The sequence below is a fragment of the Pseudophryne corroboree genome, chromosome 4 (assembly GCF_028390025.1).
Source record: "Pseudophryne corroboree isolate aPseCor3 chromosome 4, aPseCor3.hap2, whole genome shotgun sequence".
NCBI classification, from domain to species: domain Eukaryota; kingdom Metazoa; phylum Chordata; class Amphibia; order Anura; family Myobatrachidae; genus Pseudophryne; species Pseudophryne corroboree.
The window spans coordinates 661,970,159-661,997,702 of NC_086447.1; the positions used below are offsets into that span (position 1 = coordinate 661,970,159).

Here is a 27,544-nt window from a genome sequence, read left to right on the forward strand (position 1 = left end):
GCCGCGGCCTCCGCTGTGTCCGCGTGGTTGGATGTGCATCTGTCAGCCTGGCGCCTCCTGTCTCCGGTGGCCGGCGCCGCCATTACTGTTTTCATTACCACATGGATTACAAACCAAACTTCCCTCCAAGTGTCTGCATGGGCGCAGCCATCTTGGATTCTGTCAGCTGATCATTTCCACCAATCTGTTCTCAGTATTGATAATCTGCATAATTGCCTAGCCAATCCCTTCCTTGCTGCAGGTATAAATACACTGTGCCTGAGCAAGGAAGGCGTCAGTGCTTTGGTTGTCAAACCTAGTTCCTGTTTGTCTCTCTCCTGTGATTGTCTTCCAGGTTCCAGCTCCTGTCTCAAGACTTCCACCATAGAGACCCGCACCAGCATTCCACCTGCGGTGTAGCCTGACTCTCCAATCCATTGTGGATTCATCTGTTTCCAGCTACAACATTACCTGCTTCCAGCTCAGCTTCCAGCAGAGTACAGCTTCCCTTAAAGGGCCGGTGTCCTTTCTACACTTTACCACTCTCCACCGGTATTATTATTTCTCCGCTCTCAAGTTCTACATTTCAGTTCATATTTCATCGCTCCCAAGTTCATTTATTATTTAACTGGTTCCAGCCAGTATCCACTCCGTGCTAACAACAGTCTGGTTCCAGCCAGTATCCACAGCAGCTGTTTTATCTTCAGCAACCCAGCTTTTCCTGGAACACCAGCTGGCACAATCCTGGGTTATCTCCATTGCTACAGTCGGGCCTGGTAAGGACTTTCCATCTAGAAGATCATAAGAACTATCTCACACTACCAGTGCCCTGTGGCTCCTGCCATCCTGTAGTACCCAGGAACTGTATTTATTCTTTGCTGACTTTTACGTTTTCTTTTACTGCTGCTGTGTTGCGGAGTTGTCATAATAAACATCATTGACTTTTATCCAAGTTGTCATGGTCACGCCTTCGGGCAGTTATTATTTATGTTACTTACATGTCCAGGGGTCTGATACAACCTCCCAGGTTCCGGTACATCTCAGCCCCTACAACTGAGGCTGCCTCCCGTCAGCTCAGGCCCTCAGTTGTGACACTGACAAGCTGTTTATCTCAGTGAGCAAAAAGGCACAGGATCCAGGACGGATGGCAGGGGTAAGTCACCAAATACGAGAACTACAGTCAGGATCATGACACTACCTATGCGTTGCACATTTGGAAACTTATTGCACACCCCTTGTATGGTGGGAATATTAATGTAATGTGTAGTTGATGGGGATTATAAATAATAATGCTAGTTGATGGCCAATTTTTATATTAAGTTAGACTGAGTTAGTGTTGGGACAAGTAGGGGGGAGGATGGGCATAAAGTGCTCATCCCCTCCCCAGATCCTAACCCCCATTAAGAAATGCTTCCAGAAATTTCCCAGGATGATTTTCCATCCCAATCCGCTGCTGATTAAGTATTAACATGTATTTTTACACAATGCCTCCACTACCTACAAAGGTTACGACTTTTAAGAAACTGATATGGCGTTGCACCCAAGTCTATTTGTTGCATCTCCAGGGAGCATGCTAAACTTATATGATCACTCTTTACAGTATGTATCTTGGAATTGCTAATCCACATTCTGTTTACACCACACACAAATCTAGTTACAGGTTACATGTTTATGGGAATCATACACAGAAAATTAAGATGTAGATTAAGTCAGTATGTGCGTTTATACTAGATTTAATATAAAAAAAAATGTCTACAAAATTTGACTATAGATTTGAAGTGCGCAAGTCAACAGTAGTTCACTTAGGCTGGGTATGACCGGCAATCTAGCTGATGGTCCGGATTAATTCTATGCGTCCCGGACCATCTGAGATTGCCGGTACACACTGTGTGATGTACTGTAATGAGCGACATGTCATTCCATCCTTCATTAATATGCACAGTGCTGCATACAATTTCTTTTGATTGACAGTGCAGCACCATCACACAATTGTGCATACACACTAAACGATATGCATGATGTGTTCAGAGCCGGCGCTAGCCACTCAGCAAAGGGATGCAGTGCAGGGAGGCTCCAAACTGAAGAGGCGCTCAGCCTCTCCCTGCTCTGCATCCCTGCTGCCAGCTGCCGCTGTGCCTGTCACACTGGATGACAAGTAGCGGCGCTGGCAGCCAGCAGCGTGGCTCACACCCTTATCCTCCCCAGAAAGCCTGCACGCAGTGTGTGTGTGGCCTCAGCCTACACACCACGCTGCTGCCACTGACATCCGGAGTTGCCTCGCGGGTTGGGGGCGTGGCCTAATCGTGGGACCCGTGGCCACGCCCCTTTGTGGGGGAAATCTTTTTACAAAAAGTATTTTGCTGTACAGAGCAGGGTAAGTGTAGTCCCTGATCCCCTCAGCCATGGTCAATTCGAGGAGGGAGTGTGATCACCCATATAGGAACAATAACATTAGCAGCAGCCACTCTGCCCCACTGCAGCACAGCACACTGTGCAGCATGTGCTGCCAACATGAGAGCTGCTGCTGCTGCCCAGTAAGGTGGGAGGTGGTTAGGAGTGCAGGGGACCAGGGCCCTGCCATCAGTCCCAGGCCCAAGTAATTAGTACCCGCTCCCTGCCCCTCTCTGGGTCACTACATCCTACAGAGCCACTGGAGTAACGGAGCCTGTGAGAAACCGGAGAAGAAGGGAGAGGAGGAGCAGCGCCCGAGCCGGGACCTCCTGCAGGTACCGGGGCCGCACTGTGGAGGGAATGAAGGCTGTACCTGGCATGGGGGGTCATTCAGAGATGAACGCAGATCGCTGCATACGCACAAGGCCGCCCAGCCGGACACTGCTGTGTGGTGTAATGTGACTGAGGGACACTACTGTGTAGTGTAATGTGACTGACGGACACTACTGTGTAGTGTAATGTGACTGACGGACACTACTGTGTAGTGTAATGTGACTGACGGACACTACTGTGTAGTGTAATGTGACTGACGGACACTACTCTGCGGTGTAATGTGACTGACGGACACTACTGTGCAGTGTAATGTGACTGACGGACACTACTGTGCGGTGTAATGTGACTGACGGACACTACTGTGCGGTGTAATGCGAGTAACGGACACTACTATGCAGTGTATTGTGACTAGCGAACACTACTATGCAGTGTAATGTGACTAGCGAACACTACTATGCAGTGTAATGTGACTAACGGACATTACTGTACGGTGTAATGTGACTAACGGACACTACTGTGCGGTGTAATGTGACTGACGGACACTGCTGTGCGGTGTAATGCGAGTAACGGACACTACTATGCAGTGTATTGTGACTAGCGAACACTACTATGCAGTGTAATGTGACTAGCGAACACTACTATGCAGTGTAATGTGACTAACGGACATTACTGTACGGTGTAATGTGACTAACGGACACTACTATGCGGTGTAATGTGACTAACGGACGCTACTGTGCAGTGTAATGTGACTAGTGGACACTGCTGTGCTGTGTAATATGACTTGTGAACACTACTGTGCAGTGTGATGTGAATTGGTACTATTCTGTGGCCCCTATATTTTTGGCTCTTCCCCCTGCTGGGGGAAGTGGCATGTGTAAAAGGGTGCTCTACCTGGCGCAAAGTGTAAAAGGGAACTCTACCTGGCTCAGTGTGTAAAAAGGTGCTCTATCTGGAATAATGTGTGACTGGCTCTACCTGGTGCAATATGTAAAAGGGGGCTGTATCTGGTGTAATGAATATAAAGGGCACTACCTGGCGTAATGTATGTAAGTGGTACTATTGTGTGGTGTAATTTTGAATAATAGAGACTACTGTGCATCATAATTATTTTACGTCCCTATATTATAGGTAATCTTTTTATGACCGTATATTTATGGATCTTGAGGGGGGGGGGGGGGCACCAAAATGTCTAGTTACAGCTCTGAGGATGAGATCAGTCACATATGTATTTGTAGAAAGGCGCAAAATTGATAGGTTGCAGGAGGGCGCCGAACACCCTAGCACCGGCCCTGGATGTGTTGTTCCAATATGACAAATAGTGCCGATATTGTTTAGTTGTATACCTGGCCTTATATATGTCCTGGTCTTTCACAATAGTTTTGACCAATAAAGAAAAAACTTCCCTGCCCACATTACCCTCCTAACCAGAATTCACCAACCAGGAAAATTTAGCATTCGGGACATAGTTTATAGATATAGTGTATATTCTATGGAATATATGGTGTCTGTGTCATACTAGGAAGCTGCAGAGCTCTTCAGCTGTGAGAACTATGAATACAACATTCTTACTGCTGGGGTAGACAACCATGTATCCCATAGAAATCTTCAGGTCTCCAACGTAGTTTCTCAATGTTACATTTCGCTTATAAATGCCAGTATGACATCGGAGGTAAGCTGGAAGAATCCAGGACATGATTTCACTGGTTGAAGCATTTTTACACATTTGTCTCCACTAACATAACCAGTTACCGCCCATTATATGAGATCACACTACAAGGTACTGCAAAGCGCATTCACATGCATTAACGTGGCACAGCAGACTGTTCAGCATGATTGATGCTTTCATTCTGTTAAATGACTGTTATGGTACTGACAGCAAAAGGCTGCAAGGTTTACAGCGGAGTAATCACAGTCAGTTCTGGATCCCAAGAAAAGAGAAATATAACTAATGACAGGAAAAAATAGATAATCCTGAAGAACCATATAAAAGGGATAGAACAGACACATAGGCGGTGATAGCCATCAAGTGTGCAAGCATAATACAATGAAGCCAAACACAGTTTGGGGGCAGTGTACAATTGTAACAAATATTATTGACTCTTTTTCTTCATTTCAATCCGCAATTGTGTACCTCTTTAAGTAATTATTCTGTAAGGTGTTGCGTACCTCATGAGGGTTAAAATAATTAAAAACAAATATATATATATAAATAAATACCCCAAGGGTTGATACATTCTGGAATGAATTTGAAAAATTATGAAACTGAAATCTGCTGTCGTTGTCAATGTATAAGTTGTCTTTTCATCTCTAATGGGCACTGCAAACAATGAATTCAAAGCCTTAAAAGGGAATGTGGAATAGAAAAACACCACCTAAGCAGGAACGCGAGAGCCAGCAGCGGCAGAACGCGGTTCACTGCTCCTCTTCACACTTGCTGAGGTGTAAGGACAATTCTGCTGCCTCTGCCTTTTTCCAGCTGCCTTGTATGTTCATGATAAAATCAACAAACACAGCACATCAATGATACATATTGGACAAGGAATATGGAGGTTGCTTCATTACCATTCATGAATTTCTGCCCAGATATAATCAGCTCTCACTAGACAGCTAAGGCTTCAGCAAATGCTATCTAGCACCAGTGTAGCATGGTATATTACCAGACCCAATTTATAGGCTACATAAAATTCAGAGAAGGCTTTTTAATGTTTAAATGAATACTATACACTTGCATTGCAAATTAATGAGCTGCGATTTAAAGCTTTGCAGACAGAGTTTTCATTTTACAGTGAGCAAAGAGCACTGCTGCATTAGAAAGGATGCTGCAGTGAGCAGAGATAGCCAAATGTTGTGTTATTTTTGCAATATGCTACATACTGTATACAGTACATAATGGTGATGGGAGGGGGTTATCCAGGCATGAATTTAAATATAGGATATAGTAATAGGATGTGCAGTCCAGGTCCCCCCCCCCCATTTTCCTCTATATTTGTGTATATATTGTACACTGGAAGGCAAGGCTTCCTTCCTCTGGTATTGGCACTCCTCCCATTCACCCTCAGGTGTTTTAATTAGCTAGGTTCCTGCATTTCAGATCACACACTGAAATGGCACTATTTAGAGGTAAGTCCTGTATAAATTTATATAATGTGATAGTATTAGTAATGTTAGGGACCCATGTGATGAAGTCACCTGGCCGCGGTACATGGGCCCGCATATTTACGCAAATGTGTGCTAAGAACTTCAATTATACTCCATGTTAATTGTGAGTTTATTTAACTGATTTTTACTATCACTGTTCTTAGTGCTAGGAGTGTACATCTACATCTCTCTTCCTCCAGCATAGTATTAGAAGCCTCAGCATGATAGCACCTCTTGATATCTTTGATATCTTTAGTAAGTAATAGGATGTGCAGTCCAGGTCCCCCCCTTTTTCCATATACATAAAGATATCTGTTGTTGAGGAAGATGTGTGCTGGGACTATTCCTTTGAAGCAGTTTTATCAAAACTTTCTGCATATCAGTTTATTTTTCTGTAATACCTAATCCCACATCACCATGACCAACATTGGGCAGAATATCTGCGCAAATCCAGTATTATATAGTATGACATTAGAATGTATTTATTTAATGAATCATAAGTAATTCTTTGTAATTTAGGAACAGATTCATACGGTATATGGCAACGTTATTGGATACCATTTAATATCACCAACCAAATAAGTACATATTTGTATGTTACTGTGTACGTAGGGTATAGAATACATCTAACGTAGAGTGTGAAAGATCCAATTCTTCTCATAATTGTCATTCTTAATTCATGACCCTATGGTATAAGTTCATAGCGTTCTTTTCTCAGACTTTATATAATGGCACTCACTTGTATATTCTTCCTCAAAGTGAAAGTAAAGGCAAATGTATTTTCTGTGAGAAGATATTTGCAGTAATTACTCCTGTAACAAGGTCTGTTTCATACCTAAAGTAGATGTGTATGGCTGGAGGAAGGACACAAGCTGTATAGTATAATAGATGTGTATGGCTGGAGGAAGGACACAAGCTGTATAGTATAATAGATGTGTATGGCTGGAGGAAGGACACAAGCTGTATAGTATAATAGATGTGTATGGCTGGAGGAAGGACACAAGCTGTATAGTATAATAGATGTGTATGGCTGGAGGAAGGACACAAGCTGTATAGTATAATAGATGTGTATGGCTGGAGGAAGGACACAAGCTGTATAGTATAATAGATGTGTATGGCTGGAGGAAGGACACAAGCTGTATAGTATAATAGATGTGTATGGCTGAAGGAAGGACACAAGCTGTATAGTATAATAGATGTGTATGGCTGGAGGAAGGACACAAGCTGTATAGTATAATAGATGTGTATGGCTGGAGGAAGGACACAAGCTGTATAGTATAATAGATGTGTATGGCTGGAGGAAGGACACAAGCTGTATAGTATAATAGATGTGTATGGCTGGAGGAAGGACACAAGCTGTATAGTATAATAGATGTGTATGGCTGGAGGAAGGACACAAGCTGTATAGTATAATAGATGTGTATGGCTGGAGGAAGGACACAAGCTGTATAGTATAATAGATGTGTATGGCTGGAGGAAGGACACAAGCTGTATAGTATAATAGATGTGTATGGCTGGAGGAAGGACACAAGCTGTATAGTATAATTGCTCATCACCGAGATTGGTACGGTTTATATTGATAAAAAAGCATCATAGAGGTGAATTTATTAATATACTGTACACAAATATATCCAAGGTTAATACACTGATTTGTCTACATACTCTTACATTTCCAGGAATAAACAGATAATTGGATGAGCACAAATAGTAAAATACCACATAATACATAATATGGTCCAGCTACCTGTGAGGCGTCCTGAGGAAACACTGCATCAAAGGCGAACATCTTTGGTGGTATTTGGGTCCCTCTCTTTTGGAATGCATTCTGCCCCCCGCAGGACAATGGGTCGTACAGCGTAATCTGTTTCTTCCTTGGATCAGCTTTAAGGAAAGAACTGGAATCGGTGGACTCTCCCACGAGTGTGGAACAAATGCGCACCATGACCTTCACCTGTGGTTCAAGATAAAAGCAATTATCCATTAATTTTATCTAAAGTATATCATACAATCATTCATTTGATTATGCATTTAAGCAATTTGGCAGTGCATTAGTAAGTCACCTCACACTATCATCAGTGTAACTTGTTTTCCTGTTATACTCTCCATGTAGAGCTCCCAAGGTCGTGTTGGCATCTGTGACACCATTATAAATCCTGTCCATATTACAAGTATTTTCTATTTAATACCTTACCATGCAAAAATAACCAAGGTTGATGTAATCCAGCAGAAATATCAATTCACACATTGATTTTCTGTACACCATAAATTATACTCCAAAATGATTGTTAAAATACATGGCACATTTTAATAGAATACAAACTAAAATGCTGTTTCTCTAGGCTGTACCTAGTAACAAGGGGGAAGGAAAATGAAGACAAAGTATACTGATTTCCAAAGTGAAATGTACAATATCCTACTGGCTTGAATTAGTAGTCTTTGTGCTATAACAACATCATTTACCCATAATGAACATCTCCCATGGAGATGTTTAACAGTGGTCACCAAATCTATGCACGGATGTACCAGCTGTGCTTCTGGATTAGGGGCCTAATTCAGACCTGATCGCGACAGCACACTTTTTATCTAATGGGCAAAACCATGTGCATTGCAGGTGGGGCAGATATAACATGTGCAGAGAGGGTGAGATTTGGGTGGGGTGTGTTCAAACTGAAATCTAAATTACAGTGTAAAACTAAAGCAGCCAGTATTTACCCTGCACAGAAACAATATAACCCACCCAAATCTAACTCTCTCTGCACATGTTACATCTGCCCCACCTGCAGTGTACATGGTTTTGCCCATCAGAGAAAGATTTTGCTTTTGCGATCAGGTCTGAATTAGGCCTTAAGTAGCCACATTCTAGTCAAGTGTCTTAGATTTATTCAAGTTCCTTTTGCGATCCAATATCGCATCTGACCCAAGGCACCAAAGGAGATTCAAAACCACTTTGCTAACATGGGTAGAAAAACCCCAACACCTTCAAATCTCTTAAATAAATCAATGGCCAATTAGGCAAATACTTGAAGCTTGTCTAGATCATCTCAGAAATGTATTATGGATACATTTGACAAGATACCATAACATTCTGCTTATTTGGAATTTAAAGTTATAGATTACAGAACGCAATAATTTAATGCTCCCAGTTTCTTTGCCAGAAATAAACAGCCTAATTCAGAGGTGAAGCAGATCATGCGTTGCTGCGATTACTCACAGATTCTTAAGTACAAACATATGCAAGTGCCAGTTACGGCATTCCTCTTGTGTACCTCCGTGGAATGGACTGTGCAAACTCTGTGACACTCACTTTTTTTTCATCTGTATGCTGGTGGATCCCACCTCTCCACCATTGATGCACCATCAGTTGCAACATCGTCTCTTCCAACAGCCCGTGGCTGGCACAGAGTCACCCTTGCAGGGCCCTTTTCTAGAGCCGGACAAGGCGTGCAATCGTACAGGGTGCCGTAGCCATTGTCTGCAGCAGTAATCCATTCGGTCTAGCCGACTGCATGGAATACTGCTGAAAATGTCCCACCCAAAATGGCCGCTGCCTTAGAGGAAACAGATGCTACAGGTCCTACTGGCCCTATAGCATTTTTCAGGGAAAGGATATATTCAAGAGGACTAGTAGGACCTCTAGCAACCAACAAGGAAAGAAGAGAACAGAACATTGATGTAGAAGTTGGCGCTGGAGTAGGGATGGTGTAAAGATAGGTGACACTATTGGCTGATGATTAAGCGTGGAGTGATAATCACAAAGGTGGTGAAAAAGATGAAGAAATTAAGGTGTTATACTTATCCTGTATTTAACAATGGGTTTCTTGTCAGAATGGTAGTGGTGGTGATGATGGTATTCTCTCCAAAATACGTCAGATCACAAGAAGGAATGATAGAAGGAAAGAATAACAATGGTTTTGGTATTAATTCTTCAAAGCAAAGTATATGATGATAAAATTTCACTTTCAATAATTTGGTGAAAATTAGTTGAGGGCTTATTCACAATGGTAATACCTCACTAACATAAAGTGGGTGTTAGATAGACGTATCAAGGTGTCTTTTAGGGGTGGTACTGCTAATTCTTATGCGTACCTAAAAGATCACAATTGGAGCTCATTAAGGTATCTTTTTGCTGGAATGCATACCGCTACTCATTGGTTTTAATTAGAGATGAGCGGGTTCGGTTCCTCGGAATCCGAACCCGCCCGAACTTCATGTTTTTTTTCACGGGTCCGAGCGACTCGGATCTTCCCGCCTTGCTCGGTTAACCCGAGCGCGCCCGAACGTCATCATGACGCTGTCGGATTCTCGCGAGGCTCGGATTCTATCGCGAGACTCGGATTCTATATAAGGAGCCGCGCGTCGCCGCCATTTTCACTCGTGCATTGAGATTGATAGGGAGAGGACGTGTCTGGCGTCCTCTCCATTAGAATAGAGATAGATTAGATAGAGAGAGAGAGATTGTGCAGAGTCGCAGACAGAGTTAGTTTACCACAGTCAGTGACCAGTGCAGTTGCTAGTTAACTTTTATTTAATATAATATATCCGTTCACTTCTCTCTGCTATATCCGTTCTCTGCCTGAAAAAAAAAACGATACACAGCACAGTCAGTCACACAGTGTGACTCAGTCTGTGTGCACTCAGCTCAGCCCAGTGTGCTGCACAGTCATCAATGTATAAATTAAAAGCTTATAATTAATTGTGGGGGAGACTGGGGAGCACTGCAGGTTGTTAGCAGGAGCCAGGAGTACAATTATATTAATTAACAGTGCACACTTTTGCTGCAGGAGTGGTGACCAGTGCCTGACCACCAGTATAGTATTGTTGTATACTACTAATATCTCTTTAAATATCAACCAGTCTATATTAGCAGCAGACACAGTACAGTGCGGTAGTTCACGGCTGTGGCTACCTCTGTGTCGGCACACGGCAGGCAGTCCGTCCGACCAGAATTGTATTATTTATTATTATATACCTACCACCTAACCGTGGTTTTTTTTTCATTCTTTATACCGTCATAGTGTCATCCTAATTGTTACGAGTATACTACTATCTCTTTATCAACCAGTGTACAGTGCGGTAGTTCACGGCTGTGGCTACCTCTGTGTCGGCACACGGCAGGCAGTCCGTCCGACCAGAATTGTATTATTTATTATTATATACCTACCACCTAACCGTGGTTTTTTTTTTCATTCTTTATACCGTCATAGTGTCATCCTAATTGTTACGAGTATACTACTATCTCTTTATCAACCAGTGTACAGTGCGGTAGTTCACGGCTGTGGCTACCTCTGTGTCGGCACACGGCAGGCAGTCCGTCCGACCAGAATTGTATTATTTATTATTATATACCTACCACCTAACCGTGGTTTTTTTTTTCATTCTTTATACCGTCATAGTGTCATCCTAATTGTTACGAGTATACTACTATCTCTTTATCAACCAGTGTACAGTGCGGTAGTTCACGGCTGTGGCTACCTCTGTGTCGGCACACGGCAGGCAGTCCGTCCGACCAGAATTGTATTATTTATTATTATATACCTACCACCTAACCGTGGTTTTTTTTTCATTCTTTATACCGTCATAGTGTCATCCTAATTGTTACGAGTATACTACTATCTCTTTATCAACCAGTGTACAGTGCGGTAGTTCACGGCTGTGGCTACCTCTGTGTCGGCACACGGCAGGCAGTCCGTCCGACCAGAATTGTATTATTTATTATTATATACCTACCACCTAACCGTGGTTTTTTTTCCATTCTTTATACCGTCATAGTGTCATCCTAATTGTTACGAGTATACTACTATCTCTTTATCAACCAGTGTACAGTGCGGTAGTTCACGGCTGTGGCTACCTCTGTGTCGGCACACGGCAGGCAGTCCGTCCGACCAGAATTGTATTATTTATTATTATATACCTACCACCTAACCGTGGTTTTTTTTTTCATTCTTTATACCGTCATAGTGTCATCCTAATTGTTACGAGTATACTACTATCTCTTTATCAACCAGTGTACAGTGCGGTAGTTCACGGCTGTGGCTACCTCTGTGTCGGCACACGGCAGGCAGTCCGTCCGACCAGAATTGTATTATTTATTATTATATACCTACCACCTAACCGTGGTTTTTTTTTTCATTCTTTATACCGTCATAGTGTCATCCTAATTGTTACGAGTATACTACTATCTCTTTATCAACCAGTGTACAGTGCGGTAGTTCACGGCTGTGGCTACCTCTGTGTCGGCACACGGCAGGCAGTCCGTCCGACCAGAATTGTATTATTTATTATTATATACCTACCACCTAACCGTGGTTTTTTTTTTCATTCTTTATACCGTCATAGTGTCATCCTAATTGTTACGAGTATACTACTATCTCTTTATCAACCAGTGTACAGTGCGGTAGTTCACGGCTGTGGCTACCTCTGTGTCGGCACACGGCAGGCAGTCCGTCCGACCAGAATTGTATTATTTATTATTATATACCTACCACCTAACCGTGGTTTTTTTTTTCATTCTTTATACCGTCATAGTGTCATCCTAATTGTTACGAGTATACTACTATCTCTTTATCAACCAGTGTACAGTGCGGTAGTTCACGGCTGTGGCTACCTCTGTGTCGGCAGTCGGCAGGCAGTCCGTCCATCCATAATTGTATTATTATTATAATATATACCACCTAACCGTGGTTTTTTTTTCATTCTTTATACCGTCGTCATAGTGTCATACTAGTTGTTACGAGTATACTACTATCTCTTTATCAACCAGTGTACAGTGCGGTAGTTCACGGCTGTGGCTACCTCTGTGTCGGCAGTCGGCAGGCAGTCCGTCCATCCATAATTGTATTATTATTATAATATATACCACCTAACCGTGGTTTTTTTTTCATTCTTTATACCGTCGTCATAGTGTCATACTAGTTGTTACGAGTATACTACTATCTCTTTATCAACCAGTGTACAGTGCGGTAGTTCACGGCTGTGGCTACCTCTGTGTCGGCAGTCGGCAGGCAGTCCGTCCATCCATCCATAATTGTATTATTATTATAATATATACCACCTAACCGTGGTTTTTTTTCCATTCTTTATACCGTCGTCATAGTGTCATACTAGTTGTTACGAGTATACTACTATCTCTTTATCAACCAGTGTACAGTGCGGTAGTTCACGGCTGTGGCTACCTCTGTGTCGGCAGTCGGCAGGCAGTCCGTCCATCCATAATTGTATTATTATTATAATATATACCACCTAACCGTGGTTTTTTTATACCACCTAACCGTGGCAGTCCGTCCATAATTGTATACTAGTATCCAATCCATCCATCTCCATTGTTTACCTGAGGTGCCTTTTAGTTCTGCCTATAAAATATGGAGAACAAAAAAGTTGAGGTTCCAAAATTAGGGAAAGATCAAGATCCACTTCCACCTCGTGCTGAAGCTGCTGCCACTAGTCATGGCCGAGACGATGAAATGCCAGCAACGTCGTCTGCCAAGGCCGATGCCCAATGTCATAGTACAGAGCATGTCAAATCCAAAACACCAAATATCAGAAAAAAAAGGACTCCAAAACCTAAAATAAAATTGTCGGAGGAGAAGCGTAAACTTGCCAATATGCCATTTACCACACGGAGTGGCAAGGAACGGCTGAGGCCCTGGCCTATGTTCATGGCTAGTGGTTCAGCTTCACATGAGGATGGAAGCACTCAGCCTCTCGCTAGAAAACTGAAAAGACTCAAGCTGGCAAAAGCACCGCAAAGAACTGTGCGTTCTTTGAAATCCCAAATCCACAAGGAGAGTCCAATTGTGTCGTTTGCGATGCCTGACCTTCCCAACACTGGACGTGAAGAGCATGCGCCTTCCACTATTTGCATGCCCCCTGCAAGTGCTGGAAGGAGCACCCGCAGTCCAGTTCCTGATAGCCAGATTGAAGATGTCAGTGTTGAAGTACACCAGGATGAGGAGGATATGGGTGTTGCTGGCGCTGGGGAGGAAATTGACCAGGAGGATTCTGATGGTGAGGTGGTTTGTTTAAGTCAGGCACCCGGGGAGACACCTGTTGTCCGTGGGAGGAATATGGCCGTTGACATGCCAGGTGAAAATACCAAAAAAATCAGCTCTTCGGTGTGGAGGTATTTCACCAGAAATGCGGACAACAGGTGTCAAGCCGTGTGTTCCCTTTGTCAAGCTGTAATAAGTAGGGGTAAGGACGTTAACCACCTCGGAACATCCTCCCTTATACGTCACCTGCAGCGCATTCATAATAAGTCAGTGACAAGTTCAAAAACTTTGGGTGACAGCGGAAGCAGTCCACTGACCAGTAAATCCCTTCCTCTTGTAACCAAGCTCACGCAAACCACCCCACCAACTCCCTCAGTGTCAATTTCCTCCTTCCCCAGGAATGCCAATAGTCCTGCAGGCCATGTCACTGGCAAGTCTGACGAGTCCTTTCCTGCCTGGGATTCCTCCGATGCATCCTTGCGTGTAACGCCTACTGCTGCTGGCGCTGCTGTTGTTGCCGCTGGGAGTCGATGGTCATCCCAGAGGGGAAGTCGTAAGCCCACTTGTACTACTTCCAGTAAGCAATTGACTGTTCAACAGTCCTTTGCGAGGAAGATGAAATATCACAGCAGTCATCCTACTGCAAAGCGGATAACTGAGTCCTTGACAACTATGTTGGTGTTAGACGTGCGTCCGGTATCCGCCGTTAGTTCACAGGGAACTAGACAATTTATTGAGGCAGTGTGCCCCCGTTACCAAATACCATCTAGGTTCCACTTCTCTAGGCAGGCGATACCGAGAATGTACACGGACGTCAGAAAAAGACTCACCAGTGTCCTAAAAAATGCAGTTGTACCCAATGTCCACTTAACCACGGACATGTGGACAAGTGGAGCAGGGCAGGGTCAGGACTATATGACTGTGACAGCCCACTGGGTAGATGTATGGACTCCCGCCGCAAGAACAGCAGCGGCGGCACCAGTAGCAGCATCTCGCAAACGCCAACTCTTTCCTAGGCAGGCTACGCTTTGTATCACCGCTTTCCAGAATACGCACACAGCTGAAAACCTCTTACGGCAACTGAGGAAGATCATCGCGGAATGGCTTACCCCAATTGGACTCTCCTGTGGATTTGTGGCATCGGACAACGCCAGCAATATTGTGTGTGCATTAAATATGGGCAAATTCCAGCACGTCCCATGTTTTGCACATACCTTGAATTTGGTGGTGCAGAATTTTTTAAAAAACGACAGGGGCGTGCAAGAGATGCTGTCGGTGGCCAGAAAAATTGCGGGACACTTTCGGCGTACAGGCACCACGTACAGAAGACTGGAGCACCACCAAAAACTACTGAACCTGCCCTGCCATCATCTGAAGCAAGAAGTGGTAACGAGGTGGAATTCAACCCTCTATATGCTTCAGAGGTTGGAGGAGCAGCAAAAGGCCATTCAAGCCTATACAATTGAGCACGATATAGGAGATGGAATGCACCTGTCTCAAGTGCAGTGGAGAATGATTTCAACGTTGTGCAAGGTTCTGATGCCCTTTGAACTTGCCACACGTGAAGTCAGTTCAGACACTGCCAGCCTGAGTCAGGTCATTCCCCTCATCAGGCTTTTGCAGAAGAAGCTGGAGGCATTGAAGAAGGAGCTAACACGGAGCGATTCCGCTAGGCATGTGGGACTTGTGGATGCAGCCCTTAATTCGCTTAACAAGGATTCACGGGTGGTCAATCTGTTGAAATCAGAGCACTACATTTTGGCCACCGTGCTCGATCCTAGATTTAAAGCCTACCTTGGATCTCTCTTTCCGGCAGACACAGGTCTGCTGGGGTTGAAAGACCTGCTGGTGACAAAATTGTCAAGTCAAGCGGAACGCGACCTGTCAACATCTCCTCCTTCACATTCTCCCGCAACTGGGGGTGCGAGGAAAAGGCTCAGAATTCCGAGCCCACCCGCTGGCGGTGATGCAGGGCAGTCTGGAGCGACTGCTGATGCTGACATCTGGTCCGGACTGAAGGACCTGACAACGATTACGGACATGTCGTCTACTGTCACTGCATATGATTCTCTCAACATTGATAGAATGGTGGAGGATTATATGAGTGACCGCATCCAAGTAGGCACGTCACACAGTCCGTACTTATACTGGCAGGAAAAAGAGGCAATTTGGAGGCCCTTGCACAAACTGGCTTTATTCTACCTAAGTTGCCCTCCCACAAGTGTGTACTCCGAAAGAGTGTTTAGTGCCGCCGCTCACCTTGTCAGCAATCGGCGTACGAGGTTACATCCAGAAAATGTGGAGAAGATGATGTTCATTAAAATGAATTATAATCAATTCCTCCGCGGAGACATTGACCAGCAGCAATTGCCTCCACAAAGTACACAGGGAGCTGAGATGGTGGATTCCAGTGGGGACGAATTGATAATCTGTGAGGAGGGGGATGTACACGGTGATATATCGGAGGGTGAAGATGAGGTGGACATCTTGCCTCTGTAGAGCCAGTTTGTGCAAGGAGAGATTAATTGCTTCTTTTTTGGGGGGGGTCCAAACCAACCCGTCATATCAGTCACAGTCGTGTGGCAGACCCTGTCACTGAAATGATGGGTTGGTTAAAGTGTGCATGTCCTGTTTTGTTTATACAACATAAGGGTGGGTGGGAGGGCCCAAGGATAATTCCATCTTGCACCTCTTTTTTCTTTTCTTTTTCTTTGCATCATGTGCTGATTGGGGAGGGTTTTTTGGAAGGGACATCCTGCGTGACACTGCAGTGCCACTCCTAGATGGGCCCGGTGTTTGTGTCGGCCACTAGGGTCGCTAATCTTACTCACACAGTCAGCTACCTCATTGCGCCTCTTTTTTTCTTTGCGTCATGTGCTGTTTGGGGAGGGTTTTTTGGAAGGGACATCCTGCGTGACACTGCAGTGCCACTCCTAGATGGGCCCGGTGTTTGTGTCGGCCACTAGGGTCGCTAATCTTACTCACACAGTCAGCTACCTCATTGCGCCTCTTTTTTTCTTTGCGTCATGTGCTGTTTGGGGAGGGTTTTTTGGAAGGGACATCCTGCGTGACACTGCAGTGCCACTCCTAGATGTGCCCGGTGTTTGTGTCGGCCACTAGGGTCGCTAATCTTACTCACACAGTCAGCTACCTCATTGCGCCTCTTTTTTTCTTTGCGTCATGTGCTGTTTGGGGAGGGTTTTTTGGAAGGGCCATCCTGCGTGACACTGCAGTGCCACTCCTAGATGGGCCCGGTGTTTGTGTCGGCCACTAGGGTCGCTTATCTTACTCACACAGCGACCTCGGTGCAAATTTTAGGACTAAAAATAATATTGTGAGGTGTGATGTGTTCAGAATAGGCTGAAAATGAGTGTAAATTATGTTTTTTGAGGTTAATAATACTTTGGGATCAAAATTACCCCCAAATTCTATGATTTAAGCTGTTTTTTAGGGTTTTTTTAAAAAAACACCCGAATCCAAAACACACCCGAATCCGACAAAAAAAATTCGGTGAGGTTTTGCCAAAACGCGGTCGAACCCAAAACACGGCCGCGGAACCGAACCCAAAACCAAAACACAAAACCCGAAAAATTTCCGGCGCTCATCTCTAGTTTTAATGTCTTCTTCCTGCATATAAAGGTATCTTTGTCCCATCAGAATTCATTGGCAACTCCCATTCAGATCAAGGGGGTTTATTATAACAATTAAAACAAGTGTGACATTTAAAACAATAAATAATGGAGCATTGGCCGCAGTAAAGTATGAATGTTGTGCAGTTTGGTTAATAGCTTTGTATGTAAGTAAAAGTATTTTATATTTAATATGCTTGAATACCGGTAACCAATGGAGGTACTGACAGAGTGGTTCCACAGACGATAAACATCTAGCAAGGGAGATCGATCTTGCTGCTGTATTCAAAATGGATTGTAGGGGTGAGAGCCTATTTTTGGGAAGACCAGTAAGGAAACTATTGCAATAATCAATGCAGGAGATAATGAGAGCATAGATTAGAGTTTTTGCTGTCTTGTGTAAGATATGGTCATATTCTGGATATGTTTCTCAGATGTATGTAACATGATTTTCAGACAGATTGAATGTGGGGAAACAAAGGACAGTTCAGAGTGAAGAATGACACTTAGGAAGCGAGTGATTGTTGCATTATCAACATTGATAGAGGTACCGGGTTGGTAACTAATATTGGTCGGTGGAAGTATAGTTAATTTTTTTTTTGGGAATATTACATTTGAGGTGGTGAGATGTCATCCAAGATGAAATGGTAAAAAGGCTGTCAGTGACACAGACCAATACAGATGGTGACAAATCTGGGGAGGATAGTTAGATTTAAGTATCATCCGCATATAGATGATACTAAAATCTGAAAGATCTGATTAGTTTGTTAAGAGATGGGGAATAGATTGAGAAAAGCAGAGGACCTAAGACTGAGCCTTGTAGTACAACTCTACAACTGGTAGAGGTAGCAAAGAGGAGAGAGCGATTAGCTAGGTAGGATGAAAACCAAGAAAGGGCTGTGTCCTGGTGACCTAGGGATTGTAATGTTTGTATAATAAGAGAGCGGTCAACAGTGTCAAAAGTCGCAGAGAGATTGTCACAACTGAGGGCCTGAGCTGACGGGAGGCAGCCTCAGTTGTAGGGGCTGAGATGTACCGGAACCTGGGAGGTTGTATCAGACCCCTGGACATGTAAGTAACATGAATAATAACTGCCCGAAGGCGTGACCACGACAACTTGGATAAAAGTCAATGATGTTTATTATGACAACTCCGCAACACAGCAGCAGTAAAAGAAAACGTAAAAGTCAGCAAAGAATAAATACAGTTCCTGCGTACTACAGGATGGCAGGAGCCACAGGGCACTGGTAGTGTGAGATAGTTCTTATGATCTTCTAGATGGAAAGTCCTTACCAGGCCCGACTGTAGCAATGGAGATAACCCAGGATTGTGCCAGCTGGTGTTCCAGGAAAAGCTGGGTTGCTGAAGATAAAACAGCTGCTGTGGATACTGGCTGGAACCAGACTGTTGTTAGCACGGAGTGGATACTGGCTGGAACCAGTTAAATAATAAATGAACTTGGGAGCGATGAAATATGAACTGAAATGTAGAACTTGAGAGCGGAGAAATAATAATACCGGTGGAGAGTGGTAAAGTGTAGAAAGGACACCGGCCCTTTAAGGGAAGCTGTACTCTGCTGGAAGCTGAGCTGGAAGCAGGTAATGTTGTAGCTGGAAACAGATGAATCCACAATGGATTGGAGAGTCAGGCTACACCGCAGGTGGAATGCTGGTGCGGGTCTCTATGGTGGAAGTCTTGAGACAGGAGCTGGAACCTGGAAGACAATCACAGGAGAGAGACAAACAGGAACTAGGTTTGACAACCAAAGCACTGACGCCTTCCTTGCTCAGGCACAGTGTATTTATACCTGCAGCAAGGAAGGGATTGGCTAGGCAATTATGCAGATTATCAATACTGAGAACAGATTGGTGGAAATGATCAGCTGACAGAATCCAAGATGGCTGCGCCCATGCAGACACTTGGAGGGAAGTTTGGTTTGTAATCCATGTGGTAATGAAAACAGTAATGGCGGCGCCGGCCACCGGAGACAGGAGGCGCCAGGCTGACAGATGCACATCCAACCACGCGGACACAGCGGAGGCCGCGGCTGACGTAATCGCCACTCAGACACTCTGCATGCAGAAGTTCAGGGACGGCGGCGGAGGCCGCGGGAGACGCCATGCCAGGTGTAATATGGCGTTTACTGTAACAGCGTCCCAGAGTGACAGGAGAGGATACAGGAATGTACACATCAGGATAACAGATGGGATCCGGTCCTGGAGCGCTGAGCCAGCCTTAGGAGGCATCTGATGGGTAAGAAATGGCGTCCAGATACCCGGATCGTGACAGCACCCCCCCCTTTAGGAGTGGCCCCAGGACACTTCTTTGGCTTTTGAGGAAACTTGGAATGGAATCTCCGGACCAAGGCAGGAGCATGGACATCAGAAGCATTGGTCCATGAACGTTCCTCAGGACCATAACCCTTCCAGTCAATAAGATATTGTAGTTGACCGTAACGGTGACGTGAGTCCAGGATCTTGGCCACTTCATACTCAACGCCTCGTTGAGTTTGGACTTTCGGAGTTGGAGGAAGTGAGGAATGAAACCGATTCAAGATCAGCGGTTTCAACAGGGAAACATGGAATGTCCTGGGTATTTTTAAGAAGGGAGGCAACTGGAGTCTGTAAGCAACAGGATTGATGACTTGTTCAATCTTGAAAGGACCGATATAGCGAGGTGCAAACTTCATACTGGGAACTCTTAACCTCAAATTCTTCGTGGATAACCATACCCGATCACCCACCTTGAGAGCAGGAACTGCTCGACGCTTCTTATCCGCAAACTTCTTGTACCTGAACGATGCCTTGAGCAGAGCTGATCGTACGCTCTTCCAGATATTGGCAAACTGATGCAAGGTGATATCCACTGCGGGAACAGAAGTTGCTGGAAGCGGTTGGAACTCAGGGACTTTAGGGTGGAATCCAAAGTTAGTGAAGAATGGTGTTGAAGCAGATGAAGAATGATACTTGTTGTTATGACAGAACTCGGCCCAGGGAAGTAATTGAACCCAGTCATCTTGAGAGGAGGACACATAGATGCGGAGGAAGGCCTCCAAGTCCTGATTCACCCTCTCGGTTTGACCATTGGTCTGAGGATGGTAAGCCGTGGAAAACTTTAGCTTGACTTGGAGGACTTGACATAAACTTCGCCAGAATTTGGCTGTGAATTGAACTCCTCGATCTGAGATAATTTCTTCAGGAAGACCGTGGAGTCGGAAGATCTCTTGTATGAATACTTGAGCCAACTTGGAAGCTGACGGAAGACCGGTGAGAGGAATGAAGTGTGCCATCTTGGTGAACCGGTCAACTACCACCCAGATGGTATTGAACTTGTTGCACATGGGTAAGTCTGTAATGAAATCCATCGACAAGTGGGTCCATGGTCGACGGGGAACGGATAGTGGAACCAGTTGCCCCGCAGTCGACTGGCGGGATACTTTATGTTGGGCACACTTTGGGCAAGATGCAATAAACTCCAAGACGTCCTTTTTCAGAGTTGGCCACCAATAGGACCTAGAGATAAACTCCAGGGTTTTTTGGATACCTGTATGTCCGGCAAAACGGGAAGCATGGGCCCAATGCATGAGCTTCTTCCTTAGCATCGGCTTCACAAAACTTTTCCCTGATGGGGGCGTAGAGTCCATCCCTACCGTGGAGAATGCCAACGGATTTATAATAGGATGCTTGTCTGAAGACTCTGACTCATTTTCTTGCTCCCATGAGCGGGAAAGGGCATCGGCCTTGCGATTCTGAGAGCCCGGACAGAACTGGAGTTTAAAGTCGAACCTGGAAAAGAAAAGTGCCGATCTGGCCTGACGAGGGTTGAGACATTGTGCGCCCTTCAGGTATAAAAGGTTCTTGTGGTCTGTAAGTATGGTGATTGAATGAGAAGCTCCCTCCAACAGATACCTCCACTCTTCTAGAGCGAGCTTGATGGCTAGCAACTCCTGGTCGCCAATGGCATAGTTGCGCTCAGCTGGGGAGAACTTCCGGGAGAAGAAACTGCAAGGGTGTAAATGGCCATCTTTAGCCCTCTGAGATAACACCGCTCCTACTCCAACCGAGGAGGCATCCACCTCTAAGATGAAAGGAGAGTCGATGTCAGGCTGTTTCAGAACAGGCGCAGAGATGAACCTTTGTTTTAAAAGATGAAATGCTTGCATGGCTTCTTCAGACCACTTGGACGGGTTAGCACCCTTCTTAGTGAAAGCAGTAATAGGCGCCACAATGGTGGAAAAGTCTCGTATAAACTTTCGGTAATAGTTGGCGAACCCTAAGAACCTCTGGACCCCGTTGAGGGTTAAGGGTACCGGCCAATTTTGGATTGCTTGTAGTTTCTCAGGATCCATCTCTAGTCCGGAACCGGACACAATGTACTCTAGAAACGGAATGGACTTGACTTCAAAGACGCATTTTTCTAATTTGCAATAGAGATGATTGACACGGAGACGGGACAGAACCTCTTTAACCCAAAAACGATGTTCCTCTAAATCGTTGGCAAAAATGAGGATATCGTCTAGATAGACCACGACATGACGGTATAGAATGTCTCTGAAGATCTCATTGACAAAATGCTGGAAGACAGCTGGAGCATTGCTCAATCCGAAGGGCATGACGAGGTACTCATAATGTCCGTCACGGGTGTTAAAGGCGGTCTTCCACTCGTCACCCTCACGGATCCGGATGAGATTGTATGCACCTCTCAAGTCCAGCTTTGTAAAGATGGTAGCTCCGCTAACTCTGTCAAAGAGCTCAGTAATCAGGGGTAAAGGATAACGGTTCTTGATGGTAATGTCGTTCAAACCTCTGTAGTCGATGCACGGCCGCAGACCACCATCTTTCTTTTTTACAAAAAAGAAGCCTGCGCCGGCTGGAGAAGAAGAAGGTCGAATGAACCCCTTTGCTAGGTTCTCTTTAATATATTCCTCCATAGAATGCGTCTCAGGCAGAGACAACGGATAAGTTCGGCCTCGAGGTGGAACCTTCCCTGGAACGAGATCAATCGGACAGTCCCATTCTCTATGAGGAGGAAGGATATCAGCAGAAGCTTTACTGAACACATCCGTGAAATCTTGATATGGAGGAGGTGGAACATCAGACGACCTGGGGGAGGAAGAACAGACAGGCAATACTTTAAACAAACATGTCTCAGCACAGGAGGAACCCCATGCCAGGATTTGCGTAGTCGTCCAATCAATTGTAGGATTGTGAAGACGGAGCCATGGAAGGCCCAGGACCACAGGATGTGTGGCTCTTGGAATCACTAAAAAAGAAATAAGTTCGGAATGAAGAACTCCCACTCTCAGACGAACTGGTAGAGTCCTTAAAGAAATAACTGCATCAAAAATTTTGCTGCCATCCACGGCAGTTAAAGAAATGGACGAAGGAAGTCTCTCGGTGGGTAGGGACCACCGTTTAACATAGGCTTCGGTAATAAAGTTCCCAGCTGCTCCGGAATCAAGGAGGGCAATGACGTTCCAATAACGTTGAGCAACTTGAAGCGAGACTGGGAGATTACAATCTTGAGGAGATGGAGAGGAGATCATTACTCCTAGCCGGCCCTCTCCTTGGCGAGCTAGGATTTGGAGTTTCCCGGACGTTTGGGACAGGCATTAATGGTGTGAGACGGAGCTGCACAATAGAGACAGAGAAACTCGGAGAGACGTCTTCGGCGCTCAGCAGGAGTTAAACGGGAACGGCCAAGTTGCATGGGCTCATCTTTAGATGGTGACAGTTGACGAGGAGGAGGAGCAGAAGATTTTGGAGCAGATGATCTTCCACGCTCAGTTGCTCTCTCTCTGAAACGTAAATCAACTTTCGTGCAGAGTGAGATTAGCTCATCTAACTTAGAAGGTAAGTCTCTGGTAGCTAACTCATCTTTAATACGCTCAGATAAGCCATGCCAGAATGCAGCATACAGGGCCTCGTCGTTCCATGCCAGTTCGGATGCCAGGATCTGGAACTGTATCAGATATTGTCCTACAGTACGTGACCCCTGGCGTAAACGGAGAATCTCGGATGAAGCTGAGGTTACCCGGCCTGGCTCGTCGAAGATGCGCCTGAATGTTGACACGAAGGCAGTGTAGGAAGATAGCAGGGTGTCGGACCTCTCCCATAACGGTGATGCCCAATCAAGGGCTGAGCCACTGAGAAGAGAAATAATGTAGGCAATTTTTGTACGGTCACTGGGAAAATTGCCAGGTTGTAGCTCAAACTGAATCTCACACTGGTTGAGAAATCCCCTGCAGAATCTTGGAGATCCGTCAAATTTTGCTGGCGTTGGAAGATGAAGACGTGGAGCAGAAATGGGTAAGGTGGGTGGGGTTGTAGCTGGAGTCACTGTGGTTGACGCACCAGACGCGCCTGATCCACGGAGAGTTGTCTGAATCCCATCCAGCCGAGTAGAGAGATCCTGGAGACAGCGGATGATGTGGCCCTGTGCAGCCTCCTGATGTTCTAGTCGGGCTGCCAGTTCTTGCATCGGCCTGGCCGCTTGATCCTGGTCTCCGGCTGGATTCATTAGGTCAGTGCTTACTGTCACAACTGAGGGCCTGAGCTGACGGGAGGCAGACTCAGTTGTAGGGGCTGAGATGTACCGGAACCTGGGAGGTTGTATCAGACCCCTGGACATGTAAGTAACATGAATAATAACTGCCCGAAGGCGTGACCACGACAACTTGGATAAAAGTCAATGATGTTTATTATGACAACTCCGCAACACAGCAGCAGTAAAAGAAAACGTAAAAGTCAGCAAAGAATAAATACAGTTCCTGGGTACTACAGGATGGCAGGAGCCACAGGGCACTGGTAGTGTGAGATAGTTCTTATGATCTTCTAGATGGAAAGTCCTTACCAGGCACGACTGTAGCAATGGAGATAACCCAGGATTGTGCCAGCTGGTGTTCCAGGAAAAGCTGGGTTGCTGAAGATAAAACAGCTGCTGTGGATACTGGCTGGAACCAGACTGTTGTTAGCACGGAGTGGATACTGGCTGGAACCAGTTAAATAATAAATGAACTTGGGAGCGATGAAATATGAACTGAAATGTAGAACTTGAGAGCGGAGAAATAATAATACCGGTGGAGAGTGGTAAAGTGTAGAAAGGACACCGGCCCTTTAAGGGAAGCTGTACTCTGCTGGAAGCAGGTAATGTTGTAGCTGGAAACAGATGAATCCACAATGGATTGGAGAGTCAGGCTACACCGCAGGTGGAATGCTGGTGCGGGTCTCTATGGTGGAAGTCTTGAGACAGGAGCTGGAACCTGGAAGACAATCACAGGAGAGAGACAAACAGGAACTAGGTTTGACAACCAAAGCACTGACGCCTTCCTTGCTCAGGCACAGTGTATTTATACCTGCAGCAAGGAAGGGATTGGCTAGGCAATTATGCAGATTATCAATACTGAGAACAGATTGGTGGAAATGATCAGCTGACAGAATCCAAGATGGCTGCGCCCATGCAGACACTTGGAGGGAAGTTTGGTTTGTAATCCATGTGGTAATGAAAACAGTAATGGCGGCGCCGGCCACCGGAGACAGGAGGCGCCAGGCTGACAGATGCACATCCAACCACGCGGACACAGCGGAGGCCGCGGCTGACGTAATCGCCACTCAGACACTCTGCATGCAGAAGTTCAGGGACGGCGGCGGAGGCCGCGGGAGACGCCATGCCAGGTGTAATATGGCGTTTACTGTAACAGCATCCCAGAGTGACAGGAGAGGATACAGGAATGTACACATCAGGATAACAGATGGGATCCGGTCCTGGAGCGCTGAGCCAGCCTTAGGAGGCATCTGATGGGTAAGAAATGGCGTCCAGATTCCCGGATCGTGACAGAGATCAAGAAGAATAAGAAGTGAGTAATGGGCTTTACATTTAGTGGTGACCAGATTGTTCACTACCTTAGTCAGTGCTGTCTCTATGGAGAGTTGGGCATTAAAGCCTGATTGAAGTGCCCAACTTTGTTACAGAAAATTCTTCATGTACAGTATAGAGACTTCTGTTAGCACTGAAGAACTGGAGAGCAAACATATTTTAAGTGACTGGAGAAATTTCAAGATAAAGTGAAGAGAAGGGTTTTACCAAAGCAATTATAGAAAGAGGGCACATTTCTACTCAATCACATTTTGCAGTAAGGCTGGGTACACACTTGCCAATGTCACACCAGATGTGACATTGGCAAGATTTATCCTGCAAATGATATCCTTCATACACTTTGAACAATATTGTTTGCTTATCGTCAGTGACGTCACGCACCCACATCCAGGTGCATGTCGTCTTGTACAAGATCTTTAGATTTCAAGGTGAAAACTAAAGATATTGTACATCATTAACGACCCACGGGAGTGCGCATTGTTAACGATATAGTGAATACACCCTGGACGATGTGAACGATATATCGGGAGCACATCGCCAAGTGTGTACCCAGTCTAAGATACCATAGGGCAGATTCAATTAGTACAGAGTTTCACACGCTAACACTAAGCAAGCTTTTAGGGTAGGAAAACCTTGCTTGTTCCCTACAGAGATGCAACAAAAAAAAGCAGAATTTAATCTGCTGTAATAACGATTCTATCACCTTGCAAAACATCGACTGACACTGCCTTCTTACAGCTTGCCATGCTGCTGGTGCAGTGCAGTGTAAACCAACAGGGAATAGGTATGCTCTGAATATTGTTTTCTTCTTGTTTTTTACTGAATTAGCTTCTACCACCATTGTGATTGTAACTAGTTCTCTTATTTTTCTTGCTACAAATAGCAAATTGTGAAGCACAAGAAAATATACTGGTGCTATATAAATAATAATAAATGTTAATAAATTCATAGTCTTTTCTGAATTGCTTTTTTGTCTGGAAATGTATTCCTGATATATTTTATTAGATCTAATATGGATCTAATTAATATTGTGCCTATTATTATTATTATCATCATCATCATCATCATCATAACTTAATTAGAAGGTGTCACAAAGGGTCTGCAGCAGCAGCAAAACACTTCCCCAGTTTACTTTATCTTGTTGAACTTTGACAGTGAGATTGCTTCCCCATGTCCTGGGAGATTTACAGCGCAATGCTTCTAGATTCATTTGGCTTGGGAGAATGCCCTCGAGTTCACTTTCATATCTCCTGTAAACACCAGAAGGAGGGAAGGTTTGGACTCTCTAATCTACAACATATTATCTAACTAGTAATCTGCTGTAGCTCAAGCAATCCTCATTCAATACAACAGACACACATGTATTATAAGATGATATGATTGGTTTTCACTCCCCTTATACGTTATTTTTTGGCAAATCCCGGCCTACAGCATTACTTCCTTTAACTTTTACGTCTTGCCTTTGAGTCTGGGACTACATCAAGTAAGCGGTCTCATTATTCAATAATCCGGCAAGAATAAGCCTTCTTTGGAATAATCATCTATTCCTGCTTCCAGGTACTGACTACAAAGCATTTCATAAATGGACCTTACATAAATATATATTAAAATCTGACTCTGAAGTGGACTCATTTTCACACTTTACCATGTTTTTCTTTTTTCTTAGAAAATTTTACCGCTTTCACATCGCTTCACATTTAAAACAGTGTGATATAATTTTAAATGGACTTTTCTGTCTCACATTGATGAGGTTTCAAAGGAAATAAAAGGAGGGGCTCTGAGGGTGCTCTGAGTAGTGCAGCACTCATTGCCGACAGAGCACGTCTCTATAGACTTTGGGAGTCATTCCGACCTGATCGCATGCTAGTTTTTTTCGCTGCGTTGCGATCAGGTCCGAACTGCGCATGCGTTTGCACCACAATGCGCAGGCGCGTTGTACGGGTACAAAGCGGATCGTTGCTGAGCTATGGATTCTACGATGATTCCGTTAGCACGGGCGTTCACATGGAGATTGACAGCAAGGAGGCGTGTCTGGGTGTCAACTGACCGTTTTACGGGAGTGGTTGGAGAAACGCAGGCGTGTCCAGGCGTTTGCAGGACGGGTGTCTAACATCAATTCCGGAACTGAACAAGCAGAAGTCATCGAAGCGGCTGAGTAAGTTCTGAGCTACTCAGAAACTGCACAAATTGTGTTTGAATCTCTCGGCTGCA

The 27,544-nt window shown here is 44.9% G+C and overlaps 1 protein-coding gene across 2 annotated transcripts in view; it reads right to left on the bottom strand.

The window, feature by feature from the left end:
• The window catches only part of KIF26B (kinesin family member 26B), a 707,075-nt gene that overhangs the window by 125,640 nt on the left and 553,891 nt on the right, over window positions 1-27,544 (bottom strand). For both annotated transcript variants that reach the window (XM_063917809.1, XM_063917810.1), the window contains one exon: window positions 7,586-7,792. In XM_063917809.1, the coding sequence (XP_063773879.1) occupies window positions 7,586-7,792 (207 nt within the window). The remainder of the gene's footprint in view (window positions 1-7,585; window positions 7,793-27,544) is intronic.